The sequence below is a fragment of the Citrus clementina genome, unplaced genomic scaffold (assembly GCF_000493195.1).
Source record: "Citrus clementina cultivar Clemenules unplaced genomic scaffold, Citrus_clementina_v1.0 scaffold_2, whole genome shotgun sequence".
Taxonomy (NCBI): domain Eukaryota; kingdom Viridiplantae; phylum Streptophyta; class Magnoliopsida; order Sapindales; family Rutaceae; genus Citrus; species Citrus x clementina.
In genome coordinates, this window is record NW_006262688.1 from 24,265,222 (window position 1) to 24,286,804 (window position 21,583).

Below are 21,583 nucleotides of genomic sequence, written 5' to 3' on the forward strand. Positions count from 1 at the left end.
ATGGCTCCATCAACTCTAGCAGCAGTCTCTTTCAGCTTGTTCATCTTGAATTGCTTGCTCTCGCAGATAACCATTTTAATTTCTCTGTAATCCCCTCTGAAATCGTCAACCTTTCGAGGCTGACACGTCTATCTGTTAAGGATGTTAAGGAAGCTCATCTGGTTAGCTGTACAATAAGCAAAACAAAAGATAAAGCAGAGGATTGTAGCAGCTGCAGCATTCGGTTGAAGGTTGATGACATGGCTGTCCAGGTGGCACCAGGAGGTTATGTAATTACCAGCACACGTGAAGATTCGTTTTGATTTAGTTAGTCAGTGTTAACAATGCATTTCGTGCTGTTACCTACAGCTTTGTATATACACAATAATGTAATCATTTTGTAAAGATTGATTCAGCATAAATAAATGATTTCCAGAATTCTCTGAACTTCAGTTTTATTTTCCTCAGATTTTCTTTCACTTTCTCATCAACCAAACAGTCACTAAAACAATTTTAACTTGGTATCAGAGCTAGTATAACTTCAGTACATCTAGCCTCAACTTCTAATACAGTTCATAATGCTGCCATTAATTCAAGCACAGTTACCTTTTCATTTAACACTCCTGTTAAGCTGGATCAATCGAATTACTTGATTTGGAGATCTCAAGTTCTTGCTTCCATTCGTGGAAATAGACTGGAAAAATTCATTGATGAATCAGTAACTCCTCCACCTTCACATACTGCTCAAAGCGTTGTTGGTGATCTCAGATCTGTTGAGAATCCAGAGTACATCACCTGGAAATCACAAGATCAGATGCTTCTTGGATGGCTGCTTTCTTCAATGAGTGAAGGCATCATCAGTCTAGTCTTCAGTCTAGAAACTTCTCTTGAGGTTTGGAAGGCTATTAAGGTACAATTCGGCTCACAGTCAAAATCTAAATTGTTGCATCTAAGGTACATGATGAATTCAACTAGGAAAGATGATTTGAAAGTTACTGATTATTTCATTAAGATGAAGAATATAGCTGATAATATGGCAGCTGCTGGAAGTGCATTAAGTGATGATGATTTGATTTTGCACATACTTTCTGGTTTAGGACCTGAATATAACTCTGTAGCCACATACATAACTGGTCAAATTGGTGTTGGAAAAATGAATGTAAATGAGGCTTATGCAATGTTGTTAACTCAAGAAGCTAGGATAGAACAACAAGCACATATGCTTGCTGGTATGGATGTGAAACAAATTTAGTTCAGAATAGAGGATTTAAGAAAGGTTTTACATCTGGAGGAAAGAATTTTGGTGGTTATGGATATAATCTTGGCTTTGGAAATGCTGGAAATTATGGATATGGTGGTTATAAAGGAAATTCTGGAGGTGCTGGAGCAAATGGAGGAAATATGTCTGGTGTTAATATCCAGCAAAGAGGATATTCTGGTGACAATCAAAGAAATGGAGGGAACTGGAATCAGAATCCTGGAGGATATGGCAACTTCAGTAATAAGCCATTTGGAAATGTCAAACCTCAATGGAATGCCTCTAAACCTACCTGTCAAATTTGCTTCAAAACAGGTCACACTGCTAATATTTGCTGGAAACTTGAGGAGTTCATTGCTTCAAGTGCTTATAAGCCACCACCAAATAGAAATCCTAAGTCAGCCTATCTAGCAAATATGGATGGAGCTTCAGATACCAACTGGTATCTTGACAGTGGGGCAACACATCACCTCACTAATTACATGAACAACATGCATTCTGCTGAGCCTTTTGCAGGTATATCTAAACTTGTAGTTGGTAATGGTGCTGGTCTGAGCATTACTCACCTTGGTCATGCTACTTTAAAAATGCTTGATGGTAATACCAATGCTTCATTTACACTTAATCTTCACAACATATTGCTGGTGCCTCAAATCACCAAAAATCTCATTAGCATATCTCAGCTAACCAAAGACAATAACGTGATAGTTGAATTCACTGACAAATTTTGTTTTGTGAAGGACAAGGTGAAGAATTTGATCATACTGCAGGGCAAGGCTGATAAAGGTTTATACAGATTGCTGTTGGTGTCACCCAATAAAACACATTCTCATTCTCGAACTCATGTCAAAAGTATTGAGTCTGCTGTTCCAGCTGCTCCTCTTTCAATGTTTTCTGCTATTTCTTCTGATTTGCAAGATAAACTCTCTTGTTTATACACTACTTCAGTTCCATGTATGAATTCTAGGTATTTGTTGAGTACTGTTGTTTTACATCAGAGGCTAGGACATCCAAGTTCAAAAATATTAGATCATGTACTCAAAACTTATCCAGCCTTGAAGGCAATAAATGGAAGTAAATTTGTTGAATCTTGTGATGCTTGTATGATGGGAAAGTTACATAGATTACATTTTCCAGCTAGTTTCATCAAAACCAACAGTCCCTTAGAACTTTCACACACAGATTTGTGGGGGCCAGCTCCTGTACTTTCCTCACAAGGCTATAGATACTATGTAAGCTTTGTTGATGATTTTACAAGGTTTACCTGGATATTTCCATTAAAAACCAAAAGTGAAACTCTCTCTGTTTTCAAAATCTTCAAAACTCAGATTGAAAAACAGCTTAATAGATCTATCAAGTGCTTACAATCTGATTGGGGTGGTGAGTTCAGATCTTTTGTTCCTTATCTCCATCAAGAAGGCATTTTGTTCAGGCATTCTTGTCCTTACACACATAACCAAAATGGAACAGTAGAGAGAAAGCATAGACATATCACAGAACTTGGCTTAACCTTACTTGCACAAGCTATTTTACCTATAAAATTCTGGTGGGAATCATTTCACACAGCCACTTACATCATTAATAGACTACCTACTCCTACATTATCTATGAAATCACTATATGAAACAATTTTCCATTTGAAACCAGATTACAACTTTCTTAGAAGTTTTGGGTGTTCCTGTTTTCCTTTTCTCAGGGATTACAATAAACACAAATTCTCTTTTCATACTTCTAAGTGTGTCTTCTTAGGTTACAGTCCTCTCCATAAAGGATATAAATGTTTGCATCCTTCTGAAAAAGTGTATATATCAAGTCATGTTTTATTTGATGAAAATTCTTTTCCATATCCATCACTTTTCAATCACTCTTCTTCTCAACCAAATACTTCAGTTTCTCAATACAATCCTTTCCAGACATACTCCTTGCCAGCATCAAACAGCAATCTTAACACCTTTGCAGCTGATGCACCAGGTAATGATCTCATTTCTCCTTGTCTAGATACAAATGCTTCTTTCAATTCACCTAATACTTCACCTATCTCTTCATCTTCAACTACACAAAATAACCATACTTCTCACTGTCCATCATCATCTGAAGCTCAAATGTCCCCATCTTCACTTACTCCAGTTTTAAATTCTCAGCCCAACACTATAACCTCAACTCATCACATGATAACCAGAGCAAAAGCTGGTATTTTTAAACCCAAAGCCTTTCTTACTTCACACAACAGTCTTGAACCAAATACACCTTCTGAAGCATTGTCTTATCCAAATTGGAAAGCTGCTATGCAAACTGAATATGATGCACTCATAAAAAACAACACATGGAGTCTTGTACCAATATGTTCAGATTTCAAAGTTGTTGGCTGCAAGTGGGTTTTCAGAACAAAATATAACACTGATGGATCAGTTTCCAAGCATAAGGCTCGACTGGTTGCAAAAGGATTCCATCAAACTGCAGGGGTTGACTACTCAGAAACTTTCAGCCCTGTGATTAAATCTTCTACAATCAGAGTTATCTTGAGCTTAGCTGTGATGCAAGGCTGGAAAGTTAGACAAATCGACATTAATAATGTCTTTCTTAATGGAGATTTGACAGAAGATGTATACATGACACAACCAGAGGGATTTACAGTTACAGAAGGTTATGTATGCAAGCTCAACAAATCTCTTTATGGGCTAAAACAAGCTCCAAGAGCCTGGTATGACAAGCTTAAACTTTGTCTCACCACCTGGAACTTCTTCAACTCCAAAGCAGATACATCATTGTTCATCAAACATGACATCAAAGGGCCGATCATAGTTCTTATTTATGTTGATGATATCTTAGTCACAGGACCGGATTCTGCTGCTTTGGAACAGTTTATTGCTAAACTAAGCAAAGTCTTTGCTTTAAAGGATTTGGGGTTACTTGCTTACTTTCTAGGTGTGGAAGTATGCTATACAGATCATGGGATGCATCTTTCACAAACCAAATATATTAAGGATCTGTTAAGTAGAGCTTCAATGCAAGACTGTAAAGGTACTGACACACCTTTCAGTACAGGTCTCAAGCTGGAAAGGCATGCTAGGGGACCCTTAGGGCAGGAGTTTGAAAACCCAACCCTTTATAGAAGTCTTGTTGGAGGTCTTCAGTACTTAGTATTGACAAGACCTGATATTGCATACTCTGTACATAAACTTAGTCAGTATCTTACTTCTCCTACAATCCAGCATTGGTTAGCCTGTAAAAAGGTCCTCAGATATCTTCAAGCTACCATTACTCATGGTCTCTATCTACAGCAAGGGGAATCACTTGAAGTTGCTGGTTTAAATGGTTATTTAGATGCAGATTGGGCTTGTGACATTGATGATAGAAAATCCATTGGAGCTTACTGCATTTATCTCGGCAACAATTTAATTTCTTGGTCATCCAAAAAGTAAGGGGTTATTGCTAAGTCCAGTACTGAAAGTGAATACAGGGCCTTATCCTCAGCATGTTCAGAACTCTCCTGGCTTCAGTCTTTGTTTTCAGAATTAAACATAGCTCAGTTGCCTACTTCAGTGCTTTGGTGTGATAACCAAAGTGCAGGGGCACTAGCTAGAAATCCTGTGTTTCATTCTAAGTCCAAGCATATCGAGTTAGATGTGCATTACATTAGAGATAAGGTTCTCAGCAAAGACTTAGAAGTTCGATATATTCCTACTGAGGAGCAAGTAGCTGACATTCTCACCAAACCTTTATCTTTCTCTCAGTTCAGCTATCTTCGATCCAAGCTCAATGTCATCAACAGACCATTGAGCTTGAGGGGGGATGTTAAGGATGTTAAGGAAGCTCATATGGTTAGCTGTACAATAAGCAAAACAAAAGATAAAGCAGAGGATTGTAGCAGCTGCAGCATTCGGTTGAAGGTTGATGACATGGCTGTCCAGGTGGCACCAGGAGGTTATGTAATTACCAGCACACGTGAAGATTCGTTTTGATTTAGTTAGTCAGTGTTAACAATGCATTTCGTGCTGTTACCTACAGCTTTGTATATACACAATAATGTAATCATTTTGTAAAGATTGATTCAGCATAAATAAATGATTTCCAGAATTCTCTGAACTTCAGTTTTATTTTCATCAGATTTTCTTTCACTTTCTCATCAACCAAACAGTCACTAAAACAATTTTAACTCTATCTCTCTCTGGTTCTTTTTTTGCTGGTCAAATACCTGCAGAATTGCTAGAACTCTCGAGGTTGGAGGTTCTTGATCTATCATCAAATGACCATCATCTGAAACTCCAAAGTCCTGGTCTAGCAAATCTAGCTGAAAAGTTAACCAACCTCAAACGACTTAACCTTACCGATGTCAATATTTCTTTTGCAGTTCCTCCTACATTCGCAAATTTGTCTTCTTTAATTTCCTTATCTCTAAGTGAATCCTTTTTGCACGGTGAAATCCCTACAGAGATTTTTCAATTGCCCAACCTTCGATTACTTGAGCTCGCGTACAATTCAAACCTCACAGGACATCTACCAGAAATTCAGAAAAGCAATTCCCTTGAGCTTTTGAATGTTGCATTCTCGGGATTTTCTGGTAAGATTCCGAATTCAATAGACAATCTTAAATCATTATCTCACTTGTATTTGCCACGCTGCTACTTTTCTGGAAAAATCCCCCCTCCACTTGGTAATCTTACCAAGCTTGCTCATTTGTTCCTTTGGGGTAATGGATTTTCGAGAGAGTTGCCTACTTCCATTGGAAATCTAGCTTCTTTGGAAATTCTAGCTATCAGTTCATGCAATTTCTCAGGTGAAGTTCCATCTTCGTCACTTCGTAATCTAACCCAGCTTACTGCTTTAATAATTGGGAAAAATAATTTTTCATCCCTAAGTTCTCGTTCATTGTCTTGGATCGCTGATCTAAAGAAACTCACTATTTTAGACCTTGAATCCAGCAAATTAGTTGGTGAGGTCCCTCCTGCGCTCATGAACCTAACCCAACTTACTCAGTTATCTCTAGCTTTTAATCACCAATTAACTGGTCCGATTCCATATTGGCTGATAAACCTGAACAAACTATCCCTTCTCAGCTTCAGAGGTAGCAAATTGAGTGGCCATATCCCCATTGAAATTTCGAACCTAACCCAATTGCAGATACTGTATTTTGCAGCGAATCAGTTGGAAGGTTCTATTCCTAGCTCGTTCTTCGAGCTCAAGAATCTTGTGGAGCTTGAACTCGCCGGCAACAATTTGAGTGGAATTTTGGATATAAACAAGTTCCTATTTAACATGAAAAGTTTAGAATTGTTAGCTCTCTCGTCAAACAAATTGTCACTGCTCACCGATACCACTGTGAATACCTATCCCAAGAACTTCAGTGTTATAGGATTACGTTCATGCAACCTTAGTGAGTTCCCACATTTTCTGTACAACCAAAAACTCCTGGATTCCTTGGATCTTTCGTCCAACAGGATAGCTGGTCAGGTGCCTGGATGGTTTTTAAACAACGTAAGCGTCGACGGTTTTGATTATTTAAACCTTTCTCACAATCTATTGACAGTCTTCGGGCAGGTTCTTCCATGGGCTTATATGATTACTTTAGACCTCAGTTTTAACAAGCTGCGAGGACCACTCCCACTTCCAATATCAGTGTCCACCTCATCCTATCTAGTTTCAAACAATCAGCTGACAGGGGAAATTCCACCATCAATTTGCAGTTTGAATCGTCTTTATGCACTTGATCTGTCTCACAATAACTTAAGTGGCATGCTTCCAGGATGTTTGGGAAATTCCAGTGTTCAGCTTTTGATATTAAAACTGCAAGGTAACAAGTTCCATGGATTCATTCCTGAAACCTTCAGCAAAGGAACAAATCTGAGGATGATTGATTTCAGCGGCAACTTACTGCAAGGGAGAGTGCCCAAATCGCTAGCCAATTGCGTAAAGCTCAAATTTCTTAATCTTGGGGATAATCAAATCACGGACTTCTTTCCTTCTTGGTTAGGAACTCTTCCAAAGTTAGAGGTGCTCATCTTGAAATCCAACAACTTTCATGGAGTAATAGAGGAGCCCAAAGCATGTTTTGAGTTTGTTAAGTTGCGTATCATTGATCTCTCCCATAACAGATTTGCAGGTAATCTCCCTTCAAAGCACTTCGAGTGTTGGAATGCCATGAAAGATGTCAATGCAAATAACCTAACATATTTGCAAGATCGTCTGCTGGGACCCGTCAGTTATCCTGCGCTTACTTATTATGGGTTTTCTTATGACTCGCTAACATTGAGTAACAAAGGCACAGAGTTGGAATATGAGAAACTCTCAAATCTGATCACAGCAATTATTCTCGCCAACAACAGTTTTGTAGGAAAGATTCCAACATCAATTGCTAATTTGAAGGGGCTTCGGACTCTCAACCTTTCCAACAACAATCTCCAAGGTCATATTCCACCAACTTTGGGTAACCTAATTGTGATCGAGTCATTGGACCTCTCCAATAACAAGCTCTCTGGACAAATTCCTCAACAACTTGGAGAGTTGACGACACTTGAAGTCTTTGATGTATCCGATAACCTGCTCACAGGGCCAATACCACAAGGGAAACAATTCAACACATTTGGGAAGGGTTCATTTGATGGAAATCCAGGATTGTGTGGACAACCTTTGTCAAAAAAATGTGACAACTCTGCGACTTCACCACCAGAAGAAGACCCACGCTCAGAATCTCTATTTGCATTTGGCTGGAAGACAGTTCTGATCGGATATGCAAGTGGGACAGTAATCGGAGTGGTACTCGGGCACATCTTCAGCACAAGAAAGTATGAATGGCTTGCCAAGACCTTTCGACTGCGACCGAAAACTAATGGGAGGAGGAGGAGAGTCGGCAGACACAGGCAACGGATGTAATTAACCTTTTTTTCTTTTTCTTTTACGGAAGGCCTGCTTTGCTGTGCTTTAAATTTCTTTTTCCTTCTTTTCTCCGAAGTTTAATAAACCTTTTATTATTGTACATATACTATGTTGTTAATGCAAGTGGGCTAATAATTTGGTGGTTCTTGGCCACTTTACCTTCAGCATAGTGCACGGGCAAATATGAATTGGTCGTCTGCTTCTTTTTTAGTTTTAATTCAGTACCTGATTTGATTGAATGATCATGTCTTTAATTAACACAATTTACACTAATAGTTGTAAAAGATCAGTGCACCATTCTCTTTTTCCGAATTTGAAAGGATATGATTTCGAAAAAAAATCATATAACTGATGATCAGCTCCTACTGATTTTGGCATCGGCACAAAGGTGGGGGAATTTTTTGTGTTTTACATTTCATAATTTCCATTTTATATATTCTCTAGTTTTATGGGGCAATAACACCGAAATCAGTTAAAGAATCGCTTAAAATTACGAATTAATTTCTCAAAGAGTTTTCTGTCAATGCAGATAGAATTAAGTTTTTGAAGCATCAAAAACTTACTTCGGGTGCCTGCTGTAAAATAAAATCATTAGACATCAAATATGTGCCAATAAGATAATTGGTAAACATTAACTATCGTCAAAATTCAATCACAAAGTTAGAAGTGGCGCAAAAGTAATTTGAAATAGAAATACCTTTAACAAGTTGTTGAAACGTAAAAATATAGTAAACGTGAGTGTTGCTTAGTTTAGCCTCTCTTTGATAAAATTTCTTAAATAAAAATTATTTAATTAGAGCTTTTACATTACCAAAAGAAAAGAGTACTTAATTACCAAAAATATTTGAATTGTTTGGTCGTTAATGAGAGTTTTTATAAAAAAATTATAAAATTACTTTAATTGATAATTTTTTTAAAATTATGATGAAAGGATAAAATAAGATTACTAAATAAATTAATGATACTTTAGATGGTTCAACTCTTTAAAAAAAAAATTTACAACCTCTATTTCCAAAATCATAAAATTTAAACTTTTATTAACAAAGGTAAAATAACTTATCCCCAAAAACTCTACTCAAAATATAGTCAAACAACACTAAATTAAAAAAAATTATGAAATTAAATAAATATTTTTAACTATTAGATAAGTCAAATGAAATGAAATTGGAGACTATTTACTGTACCTTTGTCTTGTTTGTCACACTCTACACTCCCAACCGCGCGATGATAAAACTTTCTTAATTTTCGCAAAAATATTTACTGCTTTTTCAGAGCAGCGCCAGCTTTCAAAGCTTAGGCAAATGGGTGAAGTTTTAAGTTTTAACCCCAATCATTAAGTTGATGTAATTAAGATCAATGTTTGACTCTCCATTACCAAAAGCACATTTTATCAATGCATGCAATAGTAGTGCATCCAGTTGTCTTTGTTAATTTGAAAAGCCATTTTCTCTCGGCTTGCTTGTTATTGTAATTATTAACATTTTCTAAGAAACTAAGCAACCTTAATTTAAACTAAAACTGTGGTGATTTAGGATAATTTCTGGTTAACATTATGGACGAAGTACCACAATAAGAGTGTGTGATCAACTTCATAAATTGTCTACAGCTCTTACTTATTACTTAATTCTTGTGCACACCATTGACAATTAAAATTAAAGAATCCATGTGGTTAGGGGTCATGGATAATCATAATTCAGTGTAGACAAAAAGCATGGTTAATAGCCGGCAAGGAAGAAAGGCTGGATTGGTTTTCTTTTTCTTTTTCTTTTTTTTTTTTTAATGTAATCTTTCAATTTTATCCTCCACAATAATATATTTATATAACTTTTTGGGAAATTATCTCTACACCACTTTTGTTTTGTCATATATACATCCAATCACTTCAAAATTTTGACATGTTCTTTACATCACTTTTATTTTTAAGTTTGTATCAAGAAACTACTTTGACACTATAAAATGATCATTTTACCCTTAAATGAATTAAACAACTATTTTATTATACAAAATTTTAAAAAATAAAAAATTATAATTACAAGAATATCCCTGAATTTAATAAAATAAATAAATCTCAAATCCAATATGTTAATTTTTTTTATAATTACAATTTCATTTAAAAATTATTATGTTAATTTTTTGTAATTATAATTTCATTCAATTTCGATAGAGAAGTTTCTTAATATTGATTATAGGGAAGTTTACAATAATTATAGGGAGTTTTTCTCTCCATGTTAATTTTGGTAAACTTCCCTATACCTAATTTAATTATAAAAATTAAGTGAAATTATAATTAGCAAAAATTATGATTGCAAGGTGTTAATTTTTTATAATTATAATTTCATTTAAAAATTATCATCTAAGATTTTGAGATTTATTTGTTTTATTGAATTTAGAGGTATTCCTATAGATATAATTTTTTTATTTTTTAAAATTTTCTAGAATAAAATAATCTTTTAATTCATTTAGGGGTAAAATAATTATTTTTAGTGTAAAAGTGATCAATTGATACAAGTTTAGAAATAAGATAGTGAAAAAAATAATTTAAAATTTTTTAGTGATTAAATATACATACGACAAAATAAAAGTGGTTCAAAGATCATTTTCCTAACTTTTTTTCTTAATTTATATGATGTTATGGACCAATCGCTTGTTTTCATGTGTTTGGACAAATCGATTTTGCCAAATTCACCGAATTATACTAACAAAAAAGGACCATTTTCGTGACTAGCTTTATTTTGAACCCATGACAATGGATCTCTATTCCAACTCCCGCATCCACAAACCAACGTTTTTTTTTTTATAATTATAATTTCATAATTATAGGGAACTTTTCTCTTCATGTTAATTTTTGTAAACTTCCCTATACTTAATTTAATCACAAAAATAAAATAAAAATTATAATTACAAGGTGTTAATATTTTTATAATTATAATTTCATTTAAAAATTATCATCTAAGATTTTGAGATTTATTTGTTTTATTGAATTTAGAGGTTTTTCCTGTAGATATAATTTTTTTTATTTTTCAAAATTTTCAAGAATAAAATAATCTTTTAATTCATTTAGGAGTAAAATGATTATTTTTAGTGTTAAAGTTGTCGATTGATACAAGTTTAGAAATAAAGGTAATGAAAAGAACATGTCAAAATTTTGTGTTGGTTAAATATATATACAACAAAATAAAGGTGGTGTCGAGATAATTTCCCTAACTTTTTTTCTTAATTTATATGATGTTTTGGACCAAGCGTTTGTTTTCATGTGTTTGTATAAATCGATTTTGCCAAATTCACAGAATTATACTAACAAAAATGGACCATTTTCGTGCCTAGCTTTATTTTGAACCCATGGCAATGGCTCTCTAAACTTCCGCATCCACAAACCAACGTTTTTTTTTCCTTCCAATTCTCTAGATACAGCTCATAGAAAGAACCTAAAATTTACTTAAAAGAATGCCATGTGGTTGATAGATGCCCAGCACAATCCCATATTTATTTATTTTAAGCAACCTTTGTACGTATAATAATTTTGTTCCAACCAAGTTAGGGGGGATCAATTCTCAAAAGCCATTTGGGTTGATGCTAGCTCCTTTTGATAGTATAGACAAAAGCATGGTCAATGGCCGAATAGGAAGAATACGACACAAAGAAAGAACCTAAAATTTTTTAATCCTAAAAGAAGAATTGATTGTGAATTAATCCCAGCAACATCACATTTGGCGCCGCCTATAAAAACATCTCAATTCTATGCCTGACCCTCCAAACAAAATCCTCCAGCCTTCCTATCATAGAAAGTTTTAAAAGGAATTGTGTTTAATAAGAAATTATGGGGTTATTCTCATTTTCCTTCACTTTAATGCACATACTTCTTCTGCTCTCAATGTTTCAGCACACGCTTACTGGCTTGCAGCCACTCTGCCAGGATGACGAGCGTTCTGCCTTGCTGCAATTCAAGCAAAGCCTTACTGTCGTTCAGTGTTCTTTTGATGATTATCCTTCAGCTTATCCCAAGGTTGCATCATGGAGCCAGGAAGAAGAAAATAGCGACTGCTGCTTATGGGACGGCATCAAATGCAACGAAGACACTGGTCATGTGATCAGGCTTGATCTCACAAGCAGTTGCCTCTATGGTTCTATCAACTCTAGCAGCAGCCTCTTTCAACTTGTCCATCTGGAATGGCTTGTTCTGTCCAATAACCACTTCAATTTTTCTGAAATTCCTTCAGACATCAAGAATCTGTCAAGACTAACAGCTCTATCTCTCTCTAATTCTTCGTTTTCTGGTTAAATACCAGCAGAGTTGCTGGAGCTCTCCAAGTTGGAGAGTCTTGATCTATCATTTAATAATTTTCATTTGAAGCTCCAAAACCCGAGTCTAGCAAATCTAGCTGACAAGTTAGCCAACCTGAAAGTACTTCACCTTGGACAAGTCAATATTGCTTCTACAGTTCCTCATGCATTGGCAAATCTATCATCTTTGTTTTTCTTATCTCTCACTGATTGCCTATTGCAAGGTGAATTCCCTGCAGAGATTTTCCAGTTACCCGAACTTGCATTTCTCACTCTGACGTACAATCACTATCTCACCGGGTATTTGCCAGAATTTCATAATAGCAGTGTCCTTGTAGATTTGAGACTTTCAAATACAAGATTTTCAGGTAAGATTCCAGATTCAATAGAAAATCTTGAATCCTTATATTCCTTGGGTATTAGAGGTTGCTCATTTTCAGGGAAACTTCCTCTTTCACTTGGTAATCTTACTAAACTCAACCATCTATACCTTTCTGGTAATGATTTTTCAGGTGAGTTGCCTGCTTCCTTGGGAAAACTTTCTTCTTTGAAAACGCTAGAGATCATTTCATGCAACTTCTCTGGCAAAGTTCCGGATTCACTTGGTAACCTTACACAGATGAATTCTTTAACAATTTCTGTGACAAATTTTTCTGAACAAAACTCTTATTCGTTGTCTTGGATCCCCAAACTTAACCAACTCGCTTATTTGGACCTTTCAGGGAGCAAAATAACTGGTGGGATCTTATGTCTGCTCTCGAATCTAACACAACTTACTCAAATAAATTTGGCTCATAACCAATTAACTGGTCCAATCCCCTTTTGCTTTATGAACCTGAACAAATTATCAACTCTGTACTTACATAATAATCGACTGACTGGCCATATTCCAGTTGAAGTTAGAAAGCTAACCCAATTGCAGATTCTGCGTTTGGCGGAGAATCAATTGGAAGGCTCTGTTCCTAACTCTATCTTTGAGCTAAGGAATCTTCAAGCGTTTGACCTTTCCTACAACAATTTGAGTGGCATAGTGGATCTAAACATGTTCCTTCTTAACTTGAAATCTTTAACATCATTAGTTCTCTCGTCAAACAAGTTTTCATTGCTCACTGAAACCAATGTCAGTACTAATTTGCCAAAGTTCACTGTAATAGGATTCAGGTCATGCAACATTAGCGAGTTCCCATATTTTTTGCACAACCAAGATGAATTAGCTTCTCTGGATCTTTCCTCCAACAAGATAGCTGGCCAAGTACCCCAATGGTTGTTAAATGTTAGCACAAAGAGTTTGGAATATTTGAACTTTTCTGACAACCTATTGTCGGGATTCGGACAGGATCTCTTTGTTCTTCCATGGTCTAAAATGAATACTTTAGACCTTGGGTTTAATAAGCTCCAAGGACCGCTCCCAGTTCCGTCATCAGTGTCAATCTATTCCTATATAGTTTCAAACAATCAGTTGACAGGGGAAATTCCAATCCAAATATGCAGTTTGAATGGTCTTCACGCTCTTGATTTGTCTTACAACAACTTAAGTGGCATGCTCCCAGAATGTTTGGGTAATTTCAGTGTTGAGTTGTCAGCGCTAAAACTGCAAGCTAACAACTTTTATGGAATCATCCCTAAAACCTTCATGAACGGAACAAATCTGATGATGATTGATTTTAGCGACAATTCATTGCAAGGAAGAGTACCTAAATCTCTAGCCAATTGTGTGAAGCTAAAATTTCTTAATCTTGGGGATAACCAAATCACCGATGTCTTCCCTTCTTGGTTGGGAACTCTTCCAGAGCTAGAGGTTCTCATTTTGAAATTCAACAACTTTCATGGAGAAATAGAGGAACCTCAAACAGGTTTTGAGTTTCCCAAGCTGCGCATCATCGATCTCTCTCACAACAGGTTTACAGGTAATCTTCCGTCAAAGCACTTCCACTGTTGGAATGCCATGAAGGATATCAAAGCAAGTAAGCTAACATATTTGCAGGTTGAACTCATGCCGTATGATGTACTTGGGTTTACCTACTATGGTTATGCTGATTACTCACTAATAATGAGTAACAAAGGCATAGAGATAGAATATCCCAAGCTGTCAAATTTGATCACAGCAATTATTCTCTCCGACAACAATTTTGTTGGAGAGATTCCAGCATCAATCGCCAGTTTAAAGGGGCTTCGGACTCTTAACCTTTCCAACAACAATCTCCGAGGGTACATTCCATTAACTTTGAGTAACCTAACGGTCATGGAGTCATTAGACCTCTCTAGTAACAAGCTCACAGGACAAATTCCTCAGCAACTAGCAGAGCTCACATCCCTTGCATTCTTTGATGTGTCACACAACCATCTTAGGGGAGCAATACCACAAGGGACGCAGTTCAGCACATTCACAAATGATTGGTTTGCTGGAAATCCAGGATTGTGTGGAGAACCTTTGTCTAGAAAATGCGGAAACTCTGAGGCCTCACCAGCAGAAGATGATCCACCCTCAGAATCTGTACTCGCATTTGGCTGGAAGATAGTTCTAGCAGGGTATGCAAGTGGGACAATAATAGGAGTAGTACTTGGGCACATCTTCTGCACAAGAAAGTATGAATGGCTTATAAAGACTTTTCGACTGCACCCGGAAAGTAGTGGATGGAGGAGGAGACATACGCACATAATGTAATTAATTAGCTTTTATTTATTTATTTATTTTATGAATTACTTTGTAAAGCCTTTAAAATCATGTAGAAATTTTTCTTTTTCTTCCAATTTCAGTAAATCTCTTTATATTATCATGCTATTATTATGATTTCACACTTAGAGGCCATTTGAAATTATTTTTGAGATATTTAAAGGTGATTTTAAAAAGTTAAAAATTAATTTTGATATTTGATAAATTTGTTTAAAAATCATTTTCGAGAAAATCACCTTATCCTTTGACAAAGAGTAGCCTTTCAAAATTTGGTTTTGATAATCAGTTTTATACTTAAACAATTTCATACATATCCTAATATATGTTATAAAAATCCAAAATTATCTTTTATTCAATTAGAAAATAAAATCATTACATTTTAAAGAAATTATTATTATTTTGAATTATATTGAGATAAAAAAATAAATACGGTTAATTTGTTTTAGTTACGAATTATTCTATATGCACATAAAATATTAGTATATACACATATTATTATAAACTAAATGCACGGGTAAACAAAATTTTATAACTTTATGTCTAATTAAGTCATTTGTATTCATACAGAAATTTAAAAATGAGATTTACCAAATATAAATTACTACTTTAACTAATTCACAAAACACCTTTAAAAATAAAATTTACCAAGCGTTTGACTAATTTTTTTACAACTAATTATTTCTATATCACAACTAATAGTAATTATTTTAAAAACTAAAACGTTACCATACTAGTCATTAATCTAAAAAACGTTTGTATGTAATTTTTTGCCAAACAATCACCATGTGGCTGATCAAACATCAATTAATACATAAATCATTGATATGACAGGCACGTAAAACATATACTAAAATCACTCAAATTTGGTTCTGATATGCTCATAAGAGTACTAAATAAAATAACAAAGGAGGGTGAAAAGACAGAGTGGCACCGGCTCTGTATGCTTACAGCTTTGCTAAAAGTGCATTTTGGCAATGGCGTAAAGCAACCAGTTTTATTTAGTCGAAAAGCTCTTTTGGCTTAGCTAGCTACTACCACATCATCCCAGAATTTATGCAAGCCGAATTTAAAATTTGTGGTGTCTGTGCTCCAGGACTACCTAAAATATCTTGTCAAGAGCTTACAATTTTATGATTTACTTTCAAAGTATGACAGTATGAATAAATGCCGAATATAGAAATTCACCTGTCTTAAGAAGTCGATTATATTCTCAGAAACCTCTCATGGCTCACTCAGTTCCAGAATCTGCAAATATATCAACTTATTATTTAAATCCTGACAGTTTGCAAAGATCCAAAGTTCATTTATTCACAAATCTTAAATTTCCTTTTATATGCCTATTATTATTCACCTGTTTACACTGATCACCAACTTACAATCAAAATCAAATCATTCAACCTTCCAAATGATACATCATCCATAAGAATTCAATCCTCGGTACCATGTAGGTCAAGGAATATTGCGCCATAGCACAAATTATCAGGCACCGGAATGAGAACTGCTGTGTTGTTCAGATAACCAGCCCTGTCATGGGTTTATGGTGAATAAGTATGTAAAATAACCCAAGTTTTTGGCCATTCATGAATCCTCTCCACTAAGATCTCCCCATCGGACATTGTACTTGGCAGCAAGATAATGTGCTCCAACTGGTCCTCGGCTACCATAAGGATAGAGCTCTGGAACAATCTTCTTCTCTTCAAGTTCCTTCAGTAATGGTGTAAACAACGCCCAGGCAGCATCAAGCTCATCACTCCGAATAAACAACCTCCGTTCACCTTCTATTGCATCTAAGACCAGCCTCTCATATGCATCTGGTATTTCTGTTGGATACCTTCACATCAAAACTAAAGATTAAAGTAATGCTCTCCAAAACCAGAAGAAGAACGAAAGATAATACAGATGCACAATTGCTCCACAATTTGGCCAGGTCTGCAGATGGATGTTACTAAGGTAAAATGGCCAGGACATGAGATTAATAGAGTCCCCTTACTGTTAATATTAATCAGGATTTTATACAAATTCTTTTAAAATAAAACATTAAAGAATTCAATGGTTACATGTGCTACAAAATAATTACGAAACATGAATAAAGACGTCCCAAGGCTTATCGCTTGAGAAGATTTTATGAAATTGATGCTCACAGTCCCACTCCATAATTGAGTATTCTAGGTTATATATTACATAGTTAAGATTGCAAGTATCATTTGTAGGTAACTGTCTAAATAGTCTCTTACCTTGATCGATAAAGCAAATTAAGGTCACTGCGATCCAATCTCATTCCAAGACCAGGAACTTTGTTGTTGATCTTCAGGTATATAGCTTCATCAGGCTGGAGTCGGAGCACAAGCTCATTTGTAGCCTTGTCTAAGTCAGTTCCAAAATTCCGCTTGTACAGGTTTCCAGGGACATGTCTGAACTGAACTCTGATCTCTGCACTGAAGTTTCATTGACACAACATTCTCAAGTCAACCAGTTAAGCATATTCTACAATATATAGTGAAATAATAGATCCTCATGAAAAGGGAAGAAATACTGCCTACCGTTTGGTATGGAGCGCTTTGCCTGCTTTCATCAGGAAAGGAACCCCATCCCATCTTGCATTGTTGATAAAAAGAGCAGCCGCAGCAAATGTTGGCGTGAGACTACCCTTTGGCACAGTTGGGTCATCAGTATATGCAGGATATGATTTACTACCCTTGTTGTGGCCCTTGTATTGGCCAACAATTACATTTTCAAGCAGAAGCGGTTGCATTGATCTAAGAACCTTCACCTGAATGAAGCCACACACAACAAAGTCAATGATTAACTTAAAACAATAGCAAGGAGTGTAGCATTTCCATAACCCACCGTGGGATTTGATTCTTCTTTGGTGGTGATGGTGGTGTGTGGCTATACCTTAAAATAGGATCTCTAGCAATCATAGAAATGGTACACAAAGAAGAACAGGAGACCACAATTCCGGTTCGTAAAATTTGTAGAAGAAAGGAAGACCGAATTACCTTTTCATTTCTAATGTCTTCCGCATCTAAGCTGACGGGAGTCTCCATTGCAAATAATGCCAGTATTTGCAAGAGATGATTTTGCATTATATCTCGTATGATTCCATAGTTATCAAAATAACTGGAAAAATTTACCAATAAAATCAGCTGATCTGGGTGTCTGAAACAACTTCTAGTATAATAACAATATCTTCAGGCAACATATACGACTCACCCCCCTCGTCCCTCTGTACCAAAATCTTCAGAAAATATAAATTGTACATTGCGGATGTAATTCCTGGACCATAGAGGCTCGAAAACAAGATTGGAGAATCGAAGCACTGATAGATTCTCAACCAACTCCTTACCCAAGTAATGGTCAATCCTGAAAAGATATCAATAGAGTCAAACATCATCACGCATCTTTCTTTAAGGAAGCAAATGAGAGACAAACCTGAATATTTGATCCTCCCTTAGATACTGCTTCAAACTTCTAGTTAACTCGCCAGAAGACTCAGAGTCCCGACCAAATGGTTTTTCAACAATGACTCTTGTCCAACCAGTTGCTGATGAAGCTCTAAGGCTAGCACATTTCGCCACATCCACAAAAATGTTTGGAGGTATTGATAAGTAAAACAACCTGTTCGATAGCTTTCCAGCCTAAAATTCCATTTTCTTACATTGGGTTAAAAAAATAAAACTAAAATAAACAAACACCAAATTTCACACAGGGAGCTAGTAACTAGCTTCCTAAACATGAATCTATTTTACAATTAGTGGAACAATAAGAAATATGTCAGTTACTTGGTCCATTGCAGAGCAGAACTCCTCACGAACCTAGTAATAGTTTTTATTTGGATTCAATACATTTACCAGAGACTTACATTTACTAACAGGATTTTACCTACACCTTCTCCCTATTACCCTCCTCCTAGAATTAGGGAGTATGGAAAACTTCACTGCAATTAAATAACCATTTAATACCCCATGATATCAAAGGGGCACGGAAACAAAATCCCACCAATAGATGGTTAATGAAATGTTCCGTTAGTTCAAGGATGCAATGGCTCCACTGCTACCAAAAATTGCAGGTGAAGTAATTCATAAAGGGAAAACTCTAAATAAAGGGACTTTTAATGAAGGAAAGGAGGATTTATTCAACTACACCATTAATCTGTGAGTTGAATTAAGAGCATTTTATTATACTTTATTGTTTGAAATTAATATTAAAGCCCTTTAATCTGATTCACGCGTCAGAGGTTTCTTGCTGGCAATAATGCCAGGCCCCCGACAGTTTCTCCATTACAAAATGAGATCAGAGTCATCAATGGATAGACGGCAATTAACATCGATTAGCAGAGTACCACTTTCCCACAAATATAAATCTGCTTGTTGAAGCCAAAATTTGATATCAACATCTCTTGCCTTCCCTGTAATATTTTATTGTATCTCAAGGCTTAAGTATCCGTTCACAAGGCTAATTTGTCATGTAATAAAGATGATAAAATCAACCCTTACAAATTACTAGTTGGACATGCATTAGTAGAATCTATGACTCCGGAGTTCCTATAAAACTACAAATTTCTTAAAGGTAAAGAAGTAATTAGTTACCTCTTTCTCTTTCAATCTGCTGTCTAATTCTGCAAAATGCTCCTCAGAGCTGTACAGACCGGAATGGTAAAAGCATCTCTTCAAGAACTGATCCATTTTGTCTTCACAATTTTCCCTGTAAGTTCCCTCAACTATTACTATACACAAAACTCAGTGCATAGTCTGCTAAAAAGTACATGTGAGGGTTTCAGAAAATTACATACTTCTTATCAATTCTACAAGTTAAAGTTTTGCTAATCATGTTCCTCAGCTCCTCATCAGTCAATTTAGTCCGAGCATAACCAAAAACTGTAAAATCCTGCATAAGGATGATAAATGGAAAACAAAATGAACACTTATCAGCTATTGAACATTCATCACGGCATGTTGAAAAAGTGAAATTAGTGAAGCAACAAAGCATAGAACCTCAGGTAGACAGTCTTCATAGTATAGGGCGAAAAGTGCAGGAAAAATCTTCTTCTTTGCAAGGTCTCCTGAGGCTCCAACAACTGTTATGCTGAGTGTAGAACCCACTTTTTCAGATGATGCAGTAACGGAGGCCTCTATCTCTTGAGGCTCGGAATGATCGTTGGCCAGAGGTTTTCCAGCTAAACCTAAAATCAAAATTGCAGCTAGAAATCAGCAATTAGAAACAAACTGATATACTGAAGACAAAATCTAATCATTGCATATGATTGTGATTATATCGATGAGCCTACAATTTGATAAACTCTCTTTCCAAAAAGAAATTTTCTTCATATACAAATTCATTTGGTAATTATCAAAAAAAGGAAAAATCTTTTTTTTAGATAAGAAATTCATTTTGGACACAGTTTATGAATAAGCAATTGACTGAGAATTAAAACCCTCAGATACTGATTCGGCGTAAACAACAAAAGAATTTGGTGAGCTACACATTGCATACACCATAACTGACGATAAACCCCATAAAAAAGAAAAGAACCTGAAAGCAAAAAATAATAACAATGTCCATTTTTATTTACAAAATTCAAAGGACTACAGTAGAGGAACCAGTAACTCACTATCTTGCAAAGAAACAGCATTAAGAGGATGCCCATTAGAGGATTTGAGCTGAAAATGCTTTCTAGCATGGATTCTTGACTGAACTTGAGATACCCAAGTGGAGAAACAAGATTTTCTTGGGACAACAATGAAGTCGCTAAAGAGTTGCGTCTTGTAATGCTTCGATGAAGAAGAGCAAGGACTCAAATGTGCAGTAGCCATGCAGTTATGGATCAAGAGGAGTGAAGAAGTTAAAAGACTGAACAAGCGTGTGTATATGGACTACGTTTATGGTTTGTGTTACAGATATTGATAAAGATTGTATCCAGAAAACAAAATTTTCAAATGCAAGTGGCCTTTTCTATTGCTGAAGAGGCCACCGTCGCTGAAGTTACTTTTCATGTACCGAACAAATCTGTTATGTGAGGTCAAGAATTTTTCTTTATTCTTTATTCTTTTCTAATTTATAAATTTTAAGTTTACAAGTCAGCCTAGCAGAACAAAAAATATTTCCCCAAAAGTTATATCAATACTATTAACTTGTACGAGAGAGTAGAGACTGGATGGTTCTTACGTAACTGAATGGTTTAATTTGTGAATGTGTTTATTCGGCAAAGGTAGAGATGGCCAACGGCCAAAGGAAGGTCCATGCAGGTAGTGTTGTGTTACGTTGTGTTTAATTTTTTTTTCCTAGGTTTAGACTCGGTACACATGCCGTGTTCATGCATACCGTGTCCATACGTACCTTATCGTGTTGTGGGTCGTACCTAAGAAAAAAGCACGACAATCTTTTTGTTTTTTTTTTTTAATTTTTTAAGAAGACATGCCAAACTGTTGGCATACTTTTTTTAAGTTTGTTTTTTTTTTTTTTGTGTTTGGGTCTATATGTCTTTAGTCAAATACAATAGAATAAAAAGTTTAAAACTC

At 35.6% G+C, this 21,583-nt stretch overlaps 1 protein-coding gene and 1 non-coding gene across 2 annotated transcripts; one reads left to right on the forward strand and one right to left on the reverse strand.

Moving 5' to 3' along the window:
• The first annotated feature begins 1,030 nt into the window (after positions 1-1,030).
• LOC112101346 lies at positions 1,031-1,167 on the forward strand. The gene has a single exon (XR_002907473.1). It is a non-coding gene; the product is annotated as a small nucleolar RNA Z247 (small nucleolar RNA).
• Positions 1,168-16,355: 15,188 nt separating this feature from the next.
• Positions 16,356-21,074, reverse strand: LOC112100794 (glucose-6-phosphate 1-dehydrogenase, chloroplastic-like). Its single transcript, XM_024190618.1, has 10 exons — positions 20,677-21,074; positions 20,060-20,247; positions 19,858-19,952; positions 19,655-19,769; positions 18,498-18,703; positions 18,279-18,428; positions 18,065-18,185; positions 17,606-17,835; positions 17,300-17,500; positions 16,356-16,896 (listed from the first exon to the last, which is right to left on the reverse strand). Exons 1-10 carry the CDS (start codon positions 20,876-20,878, stop codon positions 16,644-16,646), a joined length of 1,761 nt encoding a protein of 586 aa, XP_024046386.1. The 5' UTR covers positions 20,879-21,074; the 3' UTR covers positions 16,356-16,643.
• Positions 21,075-21,583: the final 509 nt, after the last annotated feature.